Genomic DNA, 17763 nt, shown 5'->3' with positions numbered 1-17763 from the left:
ATGGAGGCATGGAATGCTAGGGCCAGGGGAAGTTATTTCAGAATGTGGGACTTTTTAAGTTGATTAAAGTCTAGTACTACTAGCATCTAGTCATGTCATTCTGAATGGTTAATATGGAATCGTATAGCTTTGTTGACTGTATAGTTATTGATCCCACAGCTGTGTGAAAAAAAGAATTCCTTGTTATGAACAGTATAAATATATGTGTGTGTGTGTGTGTGTGTGTGTGTATTCGTATTACTGTTTTTGTGAGTTTGGTCTGTGGTCGCTCACTGAAAGTAGCAGTAAATTACAAAGTCATCCAAAATAACCATACCCCCCATTGCCTGAGACCTGCAGTGTACGCTCTGAGCTCACAGCTCAAATCCCTTTTTTAAAATAGTTTGAGGTCATTTTGATTTGGGCAACTACTCAGAGCTTTTGCTTGACTGGGAACCCCCTAGTTGGGGGTTCAGAAAGATTTGTCTCAACTTTATTACCCTATATTATGAGAATTTTTCCTGAGTCTAAAACAGACTATAGATTCTATTCATCTACATGTTAGCTCTAATGTAGAGGGAAAGGGAATATAAAAATCAAACATTGACTCCTTAAGAGTTTGGGGATTTGGGAGCTGGTTGAAAATGGAAAGTGAAACAATGAAAACATTTGGAAGTTAGATTATCAGAGTGTCTCAACCCCTTGATTTATGTTCACAGTTATATGTTAGAACAGTACTTGGCACAGCTTAGTCTACCTCAGGTAAACCCTAGAACCAATTTAGTATTCAAAATGTATTGGCCAGCGATGTTGGTGGTAGTGACTCTAGTGATGGTAGTGCGTGATGGTATTAGTGGTAGTGGTTCAATGAAAAGCACATATGGACATAAAAACTCCAAGATTACTTATGACACATTGTTACTGTGAACTGAATATATGTAATACTACCCTAGTTTTTTTTTAATCAAAATATGTTTTCAGACTACTTAAACTGTAAAAGAACCTCCTCTACTTGAAAACAGGTGAAATATTAGAAAGCTTTTCTAAAGCCCATTTATTTGTTCACCAACTTAAAGGGATACTGTGTAGGCAACAATTATATCTATTAGAGTGAGACTTAGTTGACACTTTTGCTGTTAGTGTCCCTAGTGCATCATAGTAAAAGGCCCATGTCTCAATACGGGTGACTTTAACTGTGATCACTTTTCTTCCAGGTTTTCCCACTGTTTTACCCTTACCCTTTGTAATTAATAAATATCTATGGAAAGATAGGTGAGAATATGTAAATATCATGTTATTTCTCAAAGTTCACTCATTCTGGGGCATCCATTAGTGACCCTTGCCTGAATCAATTAATTATTTTGAAAATTTTTCATGTGTAGTTTATAGGACAGATTTTCTATTTCAGCTAGGATTTTTTAGTATGATGATAAGTGTTTTAAGGACTTGACTGTAGAGGTGTGAGTATATATATGAGATTTTTCATTTGTCTGTACATGGAAATTTTGAAATTAGAGAATTCTGTTTGTTTATAATGATGAAAATATTATATAATGCATATATCATATATAACATATAATGCATATATTATTTATTATGTATATATATTCCTGTGTGTTCTTTGACACTGTGTGAAAAAGGAACTAAATTTTTAGAATCTTAAGTCTCTTATATATACAAACAGTGTTATATAAGGAATGTCTAATAGAAGTGTGGCATACCTGCTGATGCCAATGTAGTGTGGGAAAATACCTTCAAGAAAGGAATTTTTTAACAGCATTTTCTGGTAGGAGATGGAGGTGCCAAGAGTTTGCTCATAAAGTTTTAACTCCATAAAATAAACTTTGTATTCTTGGTTCTAACTTAGTAAGACATACACTTAATAGAGGTTTGTTGATGACAACCTCTGATGATGAATGTCAACAGTATTAGACTAGAACGTCCCTGATTATTTTATTTATAGGTCCAGCTCGCTGGAACAAGTTTACAGGCTGCTGCTCAGTCATTAAATGTACAGGTAAGCTGGGACATTGGACTATGGATCAATTTTTCTATTAATTTTTTCCATATTTTTCTAATTTTCTGTAATGAGCATGTAATAGGAATACTTATAATGACTTTTTTATTACTGAATCTCATGAAGATTCAAACAGTGATAATCATAGCCCTTAATGGAAATCAGTTTTATATTATGCCACTGTGAATGTCCAAAGATGAACAAAAAGCCTACTTTCAAAGTTTTATATATAAGTTCAGTAAAAATGTTTCCAAGTTGTATAGTCATAACACATGCCAAAACATAAAGCTGAATACTTTGTGTCCTTTTGTTTCCAAATATCTTTTTATTTATCATTCATATCTTGGAGAAACATTATAGTAGAGAAAAGAGCACTGGAATGAGAGAGGTCTTAAGTTTGATCATCCTGCCACTAACTAGATGTATGAGCTTTGGTAAGCCACTTATCCTCCTGGGGCTCATTTTTTGTTATACAGTCCACCCTTCTTATCCCAAAGTTCCACTGTGCCAGTACAGAGGACTGACTGTAAGGGACTTGAGCCTCCACAGATTTTGGTGTCCATGGGGTCCTGGGACTAATCCTCTGTGGATACCAAGGGGGGCAACTGCAAAGTTTAGAAGATTGCCAGGTTCATCTCTGCACTAAAATGTTATGATTCTAAGGATTGTAATTTAACCTATTTATAGACATTAATGGGCTTCTTAGAGTCAAAATTTTAAAGACAAAACTTAAATCTGGGTGCTTAGCTTCTATGAACCATATAGCAACACATGCAAAGTTCAAGTATCATGTATTACTCCATAATACTTCATTCAACCTGCTGCTTCCTTTCATGATAGTGTTTAGGTAACTCACAGTCAGGAGGGAAAAACAGTATTCTGGAAGGTTGATTTCAGCATTGTTAATGACTAAAGACCTTGGGTTGAGCATTCCATGAAACCCAGTGGAATATGGACCTAGTAATACAGGGAGACAAGAAGAGAAAAGAAAAGGAGATAATGTGACCTTCCTTTCTGAGGGAGAGGAGGTGGAAAATTGCCTTGGTTGCCATGGTAAACTTTCATCCCTTAGAGAGATGTTGGCAAACAGGCTGTATCTCCAGTGCGGAGTGTTTACAGTCCTGCACTGTAATTATCTCACAATGACTGGCAGAATTAATCAGAGCCTTTATGTTAATTAGCCTTGCTGCAGTCCCCAAAACAGGTGGTGGGAAATATGCAAATCTATGCAGAATTTTAATGCTCTGCATAACCAATTTTAATTACCATAAAATTTTCTCTCAGTGTCCCTTTCTGAAGCGTGCTCTCTTTCCCTTTCCCCCTTGACTGCAGCATTTTCCCTCTCAGCTGTATTACTTGATGGAAGATGCTAAATCTATGGTTCTTTAAAACATTAGGTGAAAAGTTCTGTGGGTCAAGTAATCAATTTCTGAGATGGTGTATAATGAAGTTTTAGACTGACCACCAGACCCATGTCAAAATGTTGGGATGGAGGGTCTAATTAAGGACAGGTTGAATGTGCTCTTCCCCTTCCTCCTTATTTCCAGAGTTGAGAATTTGGGTTTGTAAAAAATTCTCTTGACTTGTAAAGGACCAAATTATTTTTTCATCTTAAAACTTATAACTCCAACTTTGCTGGCACTGGAACAAAAAGTCTGAAACTTAATATGTAAAATTAGGAAAATACAAAGATTTATAAGAAAGGAAATGAGTAAAACCAGGAAACTCATGATTAAACAAGTCTATGTTATAGATAATTCTTAAAATATGGAATTTTGAGTAATTTTTTTAAAATCAATTATTTGAAATCTTTTCTTCCTCCCTACCACACCTCAGTCTAAATCTAATGAAGAATCTGGGGATTCACAGCAGCCAAGCCAGCCTTCTCAGCAGCCTTCAGTGCAGGCTGCCATCCCCCAGACCCAGCTTATGTTGGCTGGAGGACAGATAACTGGGGTAAGTTTTCACTGAGAGAAGTGTAATAAGCTTTCTCCATGTCAGAACTGTCATTGGCCAATATCTGATTAGAACTGTTGGCTGTAGCAGCCAGTAATATGACTATGCCTGGCTCTATGATGTCTTTTAACGGAACTTTCCACAGTGTAAGCAACTCTGAAAAAGGAACTATCTTTATCATAGGGTGTTTTTTCTTACCATTGCAGATGCTCTGGGTAATCTAAGGACATTTTTAAACCCATATTTCAACTGTTGCTTCATCATGCAATGGAGTCATGATCCCATGGTTGAGAGAGTTACAGTAATTAAATTGTAGTTATCAGTTTGGAGTTATAACATCACTGCAGAGTAGAAGTTAAAGAATGGATTAGTACCTACAAAAGAAAAACATGTTAAGTTACTATATAGTGTTCTAAATGAATCCTCTGGTCTTAAATCCTGGCTTTGCAATTTCCTGTATGGACTAATTACTTTATCTCCCTTTGCCTCAGTTTACCTTCAGTTAAATGGAGATGTTAATAATACTTATCTCACAGTATGGTTATAAAGATTAAGAGTAATAACATATGTAAAACTCAGGGAAGAGTGCTTGGCATGTCATGTCATAGCATTCAATAAATGTCATCTGTTTTTATTGGGAGTAATTTGACTTATGCTGATATATTAAGCTTTTAAGTTTTCAACTCTCTTTTTCTCTTAGTCATGATTCAGAATAATGTCAAAAGTTTGTCCATTAAATTATATTTTGAGGGGAGTCAAGAAGAGTGGTAAGGAAGAGTTATTGTTATTCAGTTCACATCACAACAACCCACGAAATTTTGTATTTCCTTGTTTTGGCAGTGGAAGTCTCTTTTAAGAATTGTTGCAAAATTGTTTACAAAATCCCATCAGTAGAGGTTATTACATGTTTATATGTCGTATGAAATATTTATAAACATATATCTTGAAGGGTATCGGGTTTTTGAATGATTTGTCTTTGATTCTTGTGTCTCTGATATACATATTTTGTTGGACCCTTTTTGAAAGACGTTTATACCATTAAATGACTAAGTGACTGTACATGTACTTCAGAATATTCCTTCTTGGTTTGATCAGACTATGTCACCAGAAAGAAGATAGAACACTTATCATTTTAAGTGTGTTTGCAATAAGTTACATTGTGAAAGCAACTTTAAATCTCCAAATACTTTTCCTATTTCCCTGTTTGGGTTTTATTTTGAGTGACTAGTGTTTATAATAGTAAGAGACACTTGGGATTCCAGGTTCTCCTGGCAGGGGCTTCTATTAAATTTAAACTTGGGCATTAGGATTCATTTGCATGTAAAGAGAGCGGCTGTCACCACCTGTTTCACAGAGATAATGTGTTGGAAAGAGGATGTAAAGTTGCAGAGACCCAGTGCTTTGAATAACAGAAAAGACTGTTGGGGAGGGGACTGTAGGGAGACCTGGAAAAGAAACGAATGGACCTCATATTCTTTAGTCATATCTTAGGACATAATGAAAATGATGGAATATGGCAGGGATTCATGCTAATGGGAAGCAGCTGGGCCTTATCAGTTCTTTCCTGGTCAGATTCAGCGTCCTTGTTCCTCATTCGTCTGACTAATCACTTGCTGTTCTGTTGGGTGTAAATTTCTTTTCATATCCTGTCAGCATTGATTCCTTTTTTTTCTTGCTCACTAGTTAATTACTTTTTTGCCTGAACTCTAGGGCCTTGAACAGGCTTGAATGATTAAGTCCGGACTGAGAACCATCATTTTAATTTAAATGTCCTTCTAGTAGTGTTAGTTTGATCAGCAGTGAATGTTTTGGCTTCATGCTAACCATGTGAAGTTGGGTAGCTAAAGTTTAATACCACTTGAGTATTGCGCTAGGGCCGTCGCCTTCAACCTGTTCCAACTGTTTTGTCCTGATTTTGTTTAGCTGACTTTGACACCAGCCCAGCAACAGTTATTACTACAGCAGGCACAGGCACAGGCACAGCTGCTGGCTGCGGCAGTGCAGCAGCATTCCGCCAGCCAACAGCACAGTGCTGCTGGGGCCACCATCTCAGCCTCCGCCGCCACTCCCATGACGCAGATCCCGCTCTCTCAGCCCATACAGATCGCACAGGTAAGTAACACTCATAGCCAGCACGGGAAGGGAGGAATAGAGTGGCAGACTTTCTTTAGGATTAAACTCACTTTCTGATTATTAGCTTCCAGGCCTGAGAAGCTCTAGATGGGCGAGGTAAGTGGTGTAGCCTTCTTTATCAGTGGACTAGAAATAATACATTTGTTTGCTTAGTTAATATTATAAATACATAACTGATTATTTGAATAACTGTTTATATTAAGTGACAATTCTTGAATAATTAGCCGGCGTATTTCTGAAGCAGGGGATTACTGTATTTATTTTAATTAGTTAATTACAGCAAGCATGGGTTCTTTCATGTGTTCTGCAGTGAATGTTGCCACCCATGTGTGAGAGAGACTGCCAGTCATCTCTCTGCTACAGAGTAATTAGCTTTGTGTAGAACTGCGTTAGAGTGTTGTTTGGCTTTTATTTTCACCTTTTAGGGCAAAGTATCCAGAGATAATAAAAATTTACTTAAGAGGCATAGACAGTTCTACCAAAGAGGAAAGGTACATGAATTCCTTTATCTCAAGGAGGGGAAAACAGTATAAGTAGTCATTTCAGTAAAAATATGCAAAGGAGTTGTTCCCATTGTGGCTCAGCAGAAATGAATCTGACTAGCATCCATGAGGTTTCGAGTTTGATCCCTGACCTTGTTTAGTGGGTTAAGGATCCAGCATTACCATGAGCTGTGGTGTAGGTCACAGACATAGCTCAGATCTGGTGTGGCTGTGGCTGTGGCTATGGTATAGGCTGACAGCTGAAGCACTGGTCACACCCCTAGCTTGGGAACTTCTATATGCCGTGGCTGTAGCCCGAAAAAAAAAAAAAAAAAAAAATATATATATATATATATACACACACACACACATACACATAAAAAGAAAGGAGGGTGAAAGGGAACACAAAAATATATATTTATTATGAGTCTATTGATAAACAAGTCTATCTTGTCCCCCAACAGAGGAGGCTCAGAAATGGACTTAAATAAGAATTAGAATTTGAGTAAATATCACAAAAAAACCAATTAACTATAAGAGTACAGAATAGATGTCAGACTAATCTTTATGACTATTATATCCAATAATTATCAGATAATGTTTTTATTTTGGCTGCTTTTTCCATCACCAAATAAATACTTTTTTAGAGCCTAAGCTTCAAGGCTCTATGTTGATGTTATTCTAATAACATAATATACATGAAAGCACATTGAAAATTCTCAAATACTTAGCCAATATAAGCAAGGTTAATATGTTGTAGATCAGATTTTTATATGGATAGCTATTTTTTAAATAAATTTCTTACACTGATTTCTCAGTTGGGTTAGGCTGGTGCCAAATTTCATGAATCATTATAGATCTTTTGGTTTATTGATGCAAATTAGACATAGCCCTCTCAGTTTTTACTTAACAAGAGAAAACTCAAACACTTAAAAAGTCAACATATTCTTTTCTCACTTGATTTTTTATTTATTTATTTTTGTCTTTTTAGGTCCACACCCTTGGCATATGAAAGTTCCCAGGCTAGGGGTCCAATTGGAGCTGTTAGTTGCCAGCCTACACCACAGCAACATGGAATCTGAGCTGTGTCTGTGACCTATACCACAGCTCATGGCAACGCCAGAGCCTCAACCCGCTGGGGCCAGGGGATCGAACCCACATCCTCATGGATACTAGTTGAGTTTGTTACTGCTGAACTACAACAGGAACTCCCTCCCTTGACTTTAAAAACTCTTTCTAGGAGTTTCTTTTGAGGCCCAGTGGTAATGAACCCAAGTACTATGCATGAGAACTCAGTTTCAATCCCTGGCCTCACTCAGTGGATTAAGAATCCAACGCTGCCATGAGCTGTGGTGTAGGTCATAGACATGGCTTGGATCTGGCGTTGCTGTAGCTGTGGTGTAGGCCAGCAGGTGCAGCTGTGATTCACCCTCTCGTCTGGGAACTTCCATATGCCTCGGGTGTGACACTACAAAGACAAAAAAAAAACTCTCATTTTGGTCTCTGCATGTTAAAAACAGAACCATAACCATTTGTTCTGAGGGAATTTTAAATAACTATTGAAAATTATGTATAGCATAAGTCACAACCCAATACATCCCCACAGAATAGGAAGTCCTTGTAGCAGCTCCAGGTTTCTTCACAGACTTTATGAGCATACCCACAGCACATCCTGATTGGGAGTTAGAATGTAAAATATTGACTCTTCTTTATTTGTATAATAGAATTCACCATCTGGGAACCTTAAGATTAAGCAAGGTTTTGTTTCAGAATCTTCAATCCATGTCTTAATCCTAATTTTTTAGGATCTGCAACAACTGCAACAACTACAACAGCAGAATCTCAACCTGCAACAGTTTGTGTTGGTACATCCAACCACCAACCTGCAACCAGCACAGTTTATCATCTCACAGACGCCCCAGGGCCAGCAGGGTGAGCACCTCCTTAGAGCTTCTTAGTGGTACACCAAGGCTCTCCATCTATGTGACACACATGCTGACTACTCTCAATTTGACCTAGAAGCTGTCCATTGGAACAATGTTTTCATTCAGTTTTATTTAACTTTAAGCTCAATATTCATTTTGAGGAAAAATGTTTCTTTTGTCATGCATACCTCATTAGTGAAGGTCATCCTCACTGCCTTTCATGTATTTAATCATTAAGGAGGACCAGGAGTTTGGCCAGAAGTCTGAATTAAATCTTTCACTCACATGCTGAGCATACGTTGGATAAATTTCTTTTCAGCGTTTTGATAGTTTTTCATGGGAATGTATTCAAAGAATGTGGACTGAGCATTGAAATGCATATATGCCTCTGGGAGTTCCTGTCCGTGGTGCCGTGGAAACGAATCTGACTAGGAATCATGAGATTGCAGGTTTGATCCCTGGCCTGACTCAGTGGGTTAAGGATCTGGCATTGCCTTGAGCTGTGTGGTATAAGTCACAGACACAGCTCATATCTGGTGTTGCTGTGGCTGTGGCGTAGGCTAGCGGCTACAGGTCTAATTAGACCACCAGCCTGGGACCCTCCATATGCCACGGGTGCAGCCCTAAAAAGGACAAAAAGACAAAAAAAAAAAGAAGAAGAAGAAAATATATGCCTCTAACAATCGTTTGTTTTATTCTAAAGTTTAAGAAAGAGAGGGTGTTATATTAGAAATTGTGCAGATTTTGTGAGTTATGTAAAACATCTTCAAAGCTTTTTAGTGCTAAATATTGTTGTGTAACTTCTATATAAAATTCAGTCATGATTGTAGGATTGGTTAATGGAATCATTATAGAGGATATGAGTATTAAGTCTTCAACTCAAGGCACATTAGTGCATCTCTACTGATTCCTCCTTATTTCTATTCTTTATGTTTTTTTCTTCTTGATCATTCATTCTAAAACTTTTTGTTGTATAAATACCTATTCCACTTAACAGATAGGATAGCCTGCTCCTTTCATGAACTAAATAATTTTCTGCATATACTAGCAGTTTCTAATGGATTCTGGGTTAAGAAGTTGAGGTTTTTTTGGAATTTCAGGCTTCTTCCATTTAGAATAGTTCTTCACTCTTGTCCATTCCTCGCTAAAATAAAGAATTGGCCAGAGAGATTATTCAGGTTACGCTAAAGACATACACCAGTTTTAGTTTAATGTTCCATATCTTCTTGCCTAAGTTGTATTTATTAACACGACTGAATTTCAGGCATGAAATTTAAGACATTAAGAGTTTTAAGGCCATTAAGACAATCAGAAGATCAGTTGGAAATTTTCACTTCACTTTATTTTCTTTTTCCGTATGTTCAGAGTGCTATTTAATGTTTGACATAACACATTTGTTTTCACAGGTCTCCTGCAAGCGCAAAATCTTTTAACGCAACTACCTCAGCAAAGCCAAGCCAACCTCCTACAGTCGCAGCCAAGCATCACCCTCACCTCCCAGGTCAGTTTTCTTCCATGAGGGTTGCTCTCTCTTATTCTGTTGTCTTGAGACACTTTGGGGCTTTGTTTAATTTAAAACCACAACCCCCTAATAAAAATAATTCAAATAGTTTTCAAAAGTCACCAAAATTTCAAAGTTAGCCTTATCAACTTTGTAAAGCAGTGCTACCAAATTGATGTAGTCTTTGAAAATCTTTAAGGAGTCCCTGTTTTCTTATGTGTTCATAAAGAATACCTGTGTGTTAGTGCCATTTGAGAAATGAGTTCTTGCTGTTTGACCACCCTCCCCTGCATATTTGGCAGTAGAGATTACCACTTGAACTAGACACCTAGAGCTTCAGTTAAAACCCACTGTTGCCCTTCGCTCTTAGAAAACTGCAAAGACATTCTTATCTGTGTTTTATTCTGTCTCAAGTTTCAAATGTTGCTTTAGCTAATTTCTGCGAGAGGCTTTAACTGTAGGAAAATCACAGGTTTAAGCTTTACACCTAGTTCTGTTTCTTACCTAGCTGTGACTTTAAGCATGTCATTTTGCCTCTCTGGACCTCCATTTCCTCATCTGTAAATTAGATGATTAACAGGCTGATCCTGATTGTCTTTGTCCATAATCATGGAAGTTATCACTTTAATACCAACCTAACAGATTTGACGAAATTCAGCAACTGTTTGTGATAAAAACTCTTCTAGGAATAGAAGGTAACTTTCCCAACCTGCTCAAAGGCATCTACCAAAAAAAAAACATTGTAAAGACTGATGTTTTCTCCCAAGATCAGAAACAAGACAGAGGGATGTCCACTGTTAATTTTATTCAGCATTGCCCTGGAGGGCCTAGCAGTGCAATAAAGCAAGAAAAAGAAAGAACACATATAGATTAGAAAGGAAGCAGTAAAACTGTCTTAATTGATAGATGACATGATGTCTATGTAGAAAATCCAAAAGAATCTGCAAAAGAGTTGTTAGAATTAATAAGTGAATTTAGCAAGTAGGTAGGATACAGAGTCAATATATAAAAATTTATATAGGAGTTCTCGTGGTGGCGCAGTGGTTAACGAATCCGACTAGGAACCATGAGGTTGCGGGTTCGGTCCCTGCCCTTGCTCAGTGGGTTAAAGATCCGGCGTTGCCCTGAGCTGTGGTGTAGGTCGCAGACGCGGCTCGGATCCCGCGTTGCTGTGGCTCTGGCGTAGGCTGGTGGCTATGGCTCCGATTAGGCCCCTAGCCTGGGAACCTCCATATGCCGTGGGAGCAGCCCAAGAAATGGCAAAAAGACAAAAAATAAAAAAATAAATTAAAAAAAATTTATATAAAAGTCACTTGGAACTTGAAATTAAAAAGAAAAATATTTACAGTAATTAGGGATAAATTTAACAAACCCTTTTTTTTTTCTTTGTCTTTTTAGGGCTGTACCTGCAGCATGTGGAGGTTCCCAGACTAGGGGTCGAATCGGAACTATAGCCACCGGCTTATACCACAGCCACAGCAACACCAGATCCAAGCCACATCTGAGACTTACACCACAGCTCACAGCAATGCTAGGTCCTTAACCCACTGAGCAAGGCCAGGGATTGAACCCTCGTCCTCATGCTTACCTTGTCGGGTTTGTTACTACTGAGCCACAATGGGAACTCCAACTTTAACAAAACATTTATAAGAACTATATGTTGAAAACTACAATATCTTGCTGAGTGAAATTGAAAAAGATTTTAGTAAATGGACAGGTAGAATATGTTCATGAAGACTTTGTTAAAATGTGAATTCTTTCCAAATTGATCTATAAATTCAATACAATCCAGTTAATATCTACAGACTTTCTTCGTAGAAATTTGCATGGTGTTTCTAACATTTGTACAGAATTGTAGAGAACATAGAATAGCCAGTTTTGAAAAGTAAGAAAGTTGAAGGACTACCTAATGTCGATTTATTATAAAACTAGAGTAATGAAGACAGTGTAATAATGGCATTTGAATAGAAATGGAGCAGGACAGAAGTCAGTAGACAGATCTACACATATAGAGCCAACTGATTTTCCATAAAGGTGCCAAAGGATTTCATTGGGAAAAGGAAAGCCTTGTTTCGGGTGTTGAAACAATTGGATACCCATAGGCCAAAAAAAAAAAAAAAAAGAACCTTACTCCCTATTTCACAATGATATACAAAGATTAATTTGAAAGGGGCTGCAGATCTAAACTTCTGCAAGAAAACCTAGGGGAAAAAATCTTCATGTCCTTGGGTGAGGTAATGATTTCTTAAGTGGGACACAGAAACACTAATCATAAAAGAAAAAAATGATAAATTTAATTTCATAAAAATTAGGGAGTTCCCGTGATAGTGCAGTGGTTAACGAATCCGACTAGGAACCATGAGGTTGCAGGTTCGATCCCTGGCCTTGCTCAGTGGGTTAACGATCCGGCGTTGCCGGTGAGCTGTGGTGTAGGTCACAGACGCGGCTCAGATTCCGCGTTGCTGTGGCTCTGGCGTAGGCCAGTGGCTATGGCTCCAATTCGACCCCTAGCCTGGGAATCTCCATATGCTGCGGAAGCGGCCCTAGAAATGGCAAAAAGGACAAATAAATAAATAAATAAAAATTAGAAGCTTCTGTTGAAAGAATAAAAAGAAAAGCTACAAACTGGAAGAAAATGTTTTAAAAACTTATATCTAATAAAAGACTTCTAACTAGAATATATAAGGAACTCATACAACACAATGAGATGACCTGATTTTTTAAAAAAGAGGTATATGCAAAATATTTAAAGATATTTCACCAAAGAAGGCACATAAATACTTAATAAGCTTATGAAAAGATGCTCACAATTATTAGTCATCAGGAAATGCAAATGACGTATCACTATACACCACTAGAATGGGCAAAATTTTAAAAACTATAGTAATGCCAAGTGTTGGTAAAAATGTAAAGCAATTACAATTCATATATGTTGCTGGTGGGGTTGCAAATTGGTACAGACACTTTGGAAAACAGCTTGGCAGTTTCTTATGACGTTAAATATACATGCATGTATATTTATGACTCAGCAGTTCTACTCCTAGAAATGAATGCATTTGTCCACACAAAGATCTGTGTATGAATGTTCACAGCAGTTTTATTTGTAATCACCCCAAAGTGGAAACAACTGAAAAAACATCCATCAGCTGGTAAATAGATAACATAAATTTTGGCTTATCTATATGTGGAATGCCACTCAGCCATAGAAAGAAATGTACTTCTGATACATTCAGCATCATGTTTGAAATTCATAAGCATTATGTTAAGCAAAAGAAGCCAAACATTAAAGACTGTGTAGTGCATGATTCAATTAACATGGCATTTTACAACAGACAAAACTATGGGGACAGAAACCATATCTGTGGTTGCCAGGGGATTGGGGCTAGGGTTGGGTATGACAGCAAAGGGCGCAAGGCAACTTTTGGGAGTGATGGAAATTTCCTCTGTCTTAATTGTGGTAAGCAGTTACATGATGATATATATAGTTGTATATATAGTTGTCAGAACATATCAAACTGTACACTTTTAAATAGTGCATTTAATTGTGAATAAGCTGAATATAAAAATGAGGTTGAAAAAAGCCTATACCAGCAATTCCTTCCTGGCCTACAAGCTTTGTACACAGTGGCAGGGCTGTTGTAGCTTCATTCTGACTCCTGCTCACTGAATTTTACTCTACTATTTCTAGATCTGGCCCAGTCCAGCCTGAGATTTCTGGAGTTGGGGTAACTTATCTGTAACCACCCCACCAAAAGGTACCCAAAGTATTTTTAGTCCTTTATTATTTGAGAACAGGGCACTTCAAGCCTGGAAATGAAGTAACAATCTGATAGTTGAGACTCATCTCTACCTATCACAGTTTCAATGGGAATTTACAACCACAAAGGACTCTAATATGGTTGGTGCAGTGTGGCTCCTCCAGATGGTCAGGTAAAATTTCTCAGGGTCGACAGACCATAGAGATGAACTTTGTTGACTTCATCAAAGCACTATGATAGAGAGGAGCTTACCCCAACTGTAGGCCTGTATAATTCCTATTGTGTAGTTTTCAAGGCCAGTTAGTTCAGTTGGAGAGAATACATTACTAATGAGGTCAGAGTTAGGGACCTGACCCATTTAAATTATAAGAAAAAAGCACATAACCATAGGCTCCATCTGTAGTCCTGTCCTACAATCTCTCACCTAGATTTCTGCTCACAGGAAGGGTTAACTGAGCAGTTACAGTGCAGAATTAGAGCAGCATTTCCCACTAGAGAGTACTCAGAAGGTCAGGTTCTACTCAGGGCCTGTGAGTAAAACAGAGTAGCCTTGTATCTGTGTGATTTAAAAAAAAAAAAAGATAGATTATACCCTCATGTCCTAAAAAAAACTTTAAATGGATTTAAATAATTGCATATTTAAAAATACATAGAAGTATTAAAAGGAATTTTATCCAAGTTACAAATAAGTCAAAGTCTTCTAAGATTTAAAACATAAAGATATTAGAAAGGGAAAAAAAAGTGTTTATCCAAATGATAATTTAAAACTCATGTACACGAAAATAAAAGGAAAAAAGCAGTTTGGGAAAATTATTTGTATTAATACAGCAGGCAAAGGCTTAATTTGTAACATTTGATGATCTCTTTAAGGATAAGAATGAGATTTATATATTATATCGTTAATATATAAATGGGTATGGATGTAAGTCCAATTCACATGAAAGGAAGTACAGATAATAATTGACATGTGGGAAATTTCTGGCTTTTAAGTAATGAGAGAATTACTTAAAATTTTAAGTAATAAAAGAAATATGAATTAGGGCAAAACAGCAAAGTACAATTTACTCACTGAATTAGCAAAACATTTTTAAAAACTGCTGATACAAATCCTGTGGAGAGCATTGTATAGTTAGAACTAGTAGCATGTACCAGAAGCCATGAAATTGTTTCTGGTATTCTCTTTATCCAGTTACAGAAAATCCTTTGTGAGTTTATCTCAAACAACTAATAACAAAGGTGGAAAAAACAACTATATGCACAGTTTTTGATTGTAGTGTTACCTATGTTAATTGAAACAACGGAAAAAGTGTCTAGCAATGAAGAAATTGTTAAGTAAACTATTGCCCTTTCAGTCAGCCTTTGAAAATGATAATTGTGATGACTGAAACCCCATAGGAAAAAAATTAAGACATAATTTTAAGAGAGAAAAGCAGAGTATAAAATCAGGTTACCGTAATTACAGTTAAGGTTAAGAATGTAGATGACAGAGGAAGAAAACTTCCAGAAGTAAGGATAAATTTAGGGAATTGTATATGGTGAGAATATGTATTCATAGGTATTTACTTACACTCGGGGTCATCACGTTGTATACATTAATAAATATGTACAACTTTTTTTGTATGTCAGTCATATCTCAGTTAAATTTTAAAAGTTTACTGCTTTGATTTTGTCCCATATGGTCCATTCCAATGTCTTAATCATATTGTAAAAATTACTCTGATCTGTGGAATGTCACCTTATTACTGAAAAATTTGAAAATTATAATTTGCGAGAAATATATGTGAGATTAAATAAATTCAGTGCAACAAATTAAAAACAACATAAAAAATCTATGAAAGAAAATTTGAACAGATAGAAATGAAGCTATTAAGTTATTTAAACTATAAATGATTTACTGTTCCCCCTTAAAATAGTTTCAATAATCTCATAATATTTTTTATAATATTGTGTTACAAGTAGGAGATATGATAATGATAAGACAGATATGGTCCCTGCTGTTTTGAAACTTACAGTTTAAGAGGCATACTTATAAAATAGATTCTTAAAAATTAAGACTGATTTATTAAAAGGCTTAGTTAAGATGCATGTATTCAGACCATTTGAAAATCCAAAAATAATGGATTTCATATTTGTATATTCAAGTCTTTTCCATAGATTTACATGTTTAACCTTAACTATAATTATAGTGTACATAACATCACACTCTGCTTTTCTCATTGGGTATTATGTTGTAACTTCTACAATGTTACATGGTCTTTATAGTTCTTCTTGAATACAGCCATTTCCTTAAATTGTTTACTCGTGGCCTTCCAGAGATAAATATCTTGGTATATGTTTGTTCTTATTCTTCTGTTCCTTCTCTAACAGCCAGCAACCCCAACACGCACAATAGCAGCAACCCCAATTCAGACACTTCCACAGAGCCAGTCAACACCAAAGCGAATTGATACTCCCAGCTTGGAGGAGCCCAGTGACCTTGAGGAGCTTGAGCAGTTTGCCAAGACCTTTAAACAAAGACGAATCAAACTTGGATTCACTCAGGTAACATGAACCCACCCTTGACTTAGGTTTCCCTCCTTGGCTAGGTCCAAATATTTGCTTTCCATGTCCAAAGAGACTTCCAAGGAGCAATATATTCCTCAGCCTTGTTTTTTAATTTTAGATTGTAACTTTTTCTTAACCATCTTCTGCATTTGTTAAATTGATACCTTCATCATATATATTCATTTATAAATGTATAATTTACCATTAGGTTAAAATTGTTAAGATTTCTCTCAGAACACAGGCCTCCGAAATATTAGAATTATACCAATAAATGATGAGAAGTTGAAAGATTCTGTTGGGGGATGATATAACTGTACAGAAAGCTTTGTTGTTTGAAAAACATCTGGTTCTAGACCTTTGTGCTATATGTGTGTGTGTGTGTGTGTGTGTGTGTGTGTGTGTGTAAGATTGAGAAGAATAAAGATTATAGCTTCTTTTATAGTAGCCTGAAAGGTGAAACATTTGGAAGACTTGTTTAAAACCATTTTTTGGGGAGAGAGGAAGGGTTAGTGGAGACACAGACACAAACTGAGGCTAATTAATCAATCATATAGGAATCTGTTGAAGATGAAAAATCTAGATTAGTCAAAATCTAAATCAATTTTTTAAAATATCACCTAGCAGAGGGCTAAAAGGTAGATTAAGTCTAATAGTTTAAACAGGCATCTGCGTGTATGACTTCTTTGTTCCAAGCAATCCCACTGACTTACTCTTTGATTAACCTGTCACAAATAATACCTTTTTTTTTTTTTTGTCTTTTTGCTATTTCTTGGGCCGCTCCCGCAGCATATGGAGGTTCCCAGGCTAGGGGTTGAATCGGAGCTGTAGTCACCGGCCTACGCCAGAGCCACAGCAACGCGGGATCCGAGCCGCGTCTGCAACCTACACCACAGCTCACGGCAACACCAGATCGTTAACCCACTGAGCAAGGGCAGGGACCGAACCCACAACCTCATGGTTCCTAGTCGGATTCGTTAACCACTGCGCCACGACGGGAACTCCACAAATAATACTTTTAAAGCAGGAAAAGAATTAAGCTGAAGGACATTTGTATAAAATAATGTAAGATCATTAGGTAAAATAAAATTATTTAAGTGTAGTTTGGATTGGCTATTTTAATGGAATCAGGAAAAACCGGATGGTTTTATTCCAGAGAATATAATTACTGTTTGAAATTTAAGCCACCGCTTAAGTATTATCCAAATTATCTTATGTTGAAAGTATAGTAATGTACCACCTGCTCTCAAAGATCAAAAATCAGGGATGATATCCCTGCATTTTTAAGAACAGATTTTTATTCCTTACATTTCTTTGGTAATTTATTTTTGCTCAAAGAAACTCATTATATATTGGGAACATAGAATAATTTTTTTAAATAGATGTAATTTTGGAGAAAATGCAGGTGTATTTGTGAGGCATTTCAGTTGTGAAGAAACAAATTATAATTAGAAAGATTTTGGTACTTCTG

The 17763-nt window shown here is 36.6% G+C and overlaps 1 protein-coding gene across 6 annotated transcripts in view; it reads left to right on the top strand.

Moving 5' to 3' along the window:
• Nucleotides 1-17763, top strand: part of POU2F1 (POU class 2 homeobox 1) — a 184415-nt gene that overhangs the window by 130105 nt on the left and 36547 nt on the right. For all 6 annotated transcript variants that reach the window (XM_005663132.3, XM_013996798.2, XM_005663134.3 and 3 more), the window contains 6 exon segments: nt 1943-1996; nt 3833-3952; nt 5876-6064; nt 8373-8499; nt 9899-9993; nt 16119-16292. In XM_005663132.3, the coding sequence (XP_005663189.1) occupies nt 1943-1996; nt 3833-3952; nt 5876-6064; nt 8373-8499; nt 9899-9993; nt 16119-16292 (759 nt within the window).

The sequence above is a fragment of the Sus scrofa genome, chromosome 4 (genome assembly GCF_000003025.6).
Source record: "Sus scrofa isolate TJ Tabasco breed Duroc chromosome 4, Sscrofa11.1, whole genome shotgun sequence".
NCBI classification, from domain to species: Eukaryota; Metazoa; Chordata; class Mammalia; order Artiodactyla; family Suidae; genus Sus; species Sus scrofa.
The sequence above is the reverse complement of the archived record's forward strand: the minus strand, read 5'-3'. Positions and strand labels throughout refer to the sequence as shown.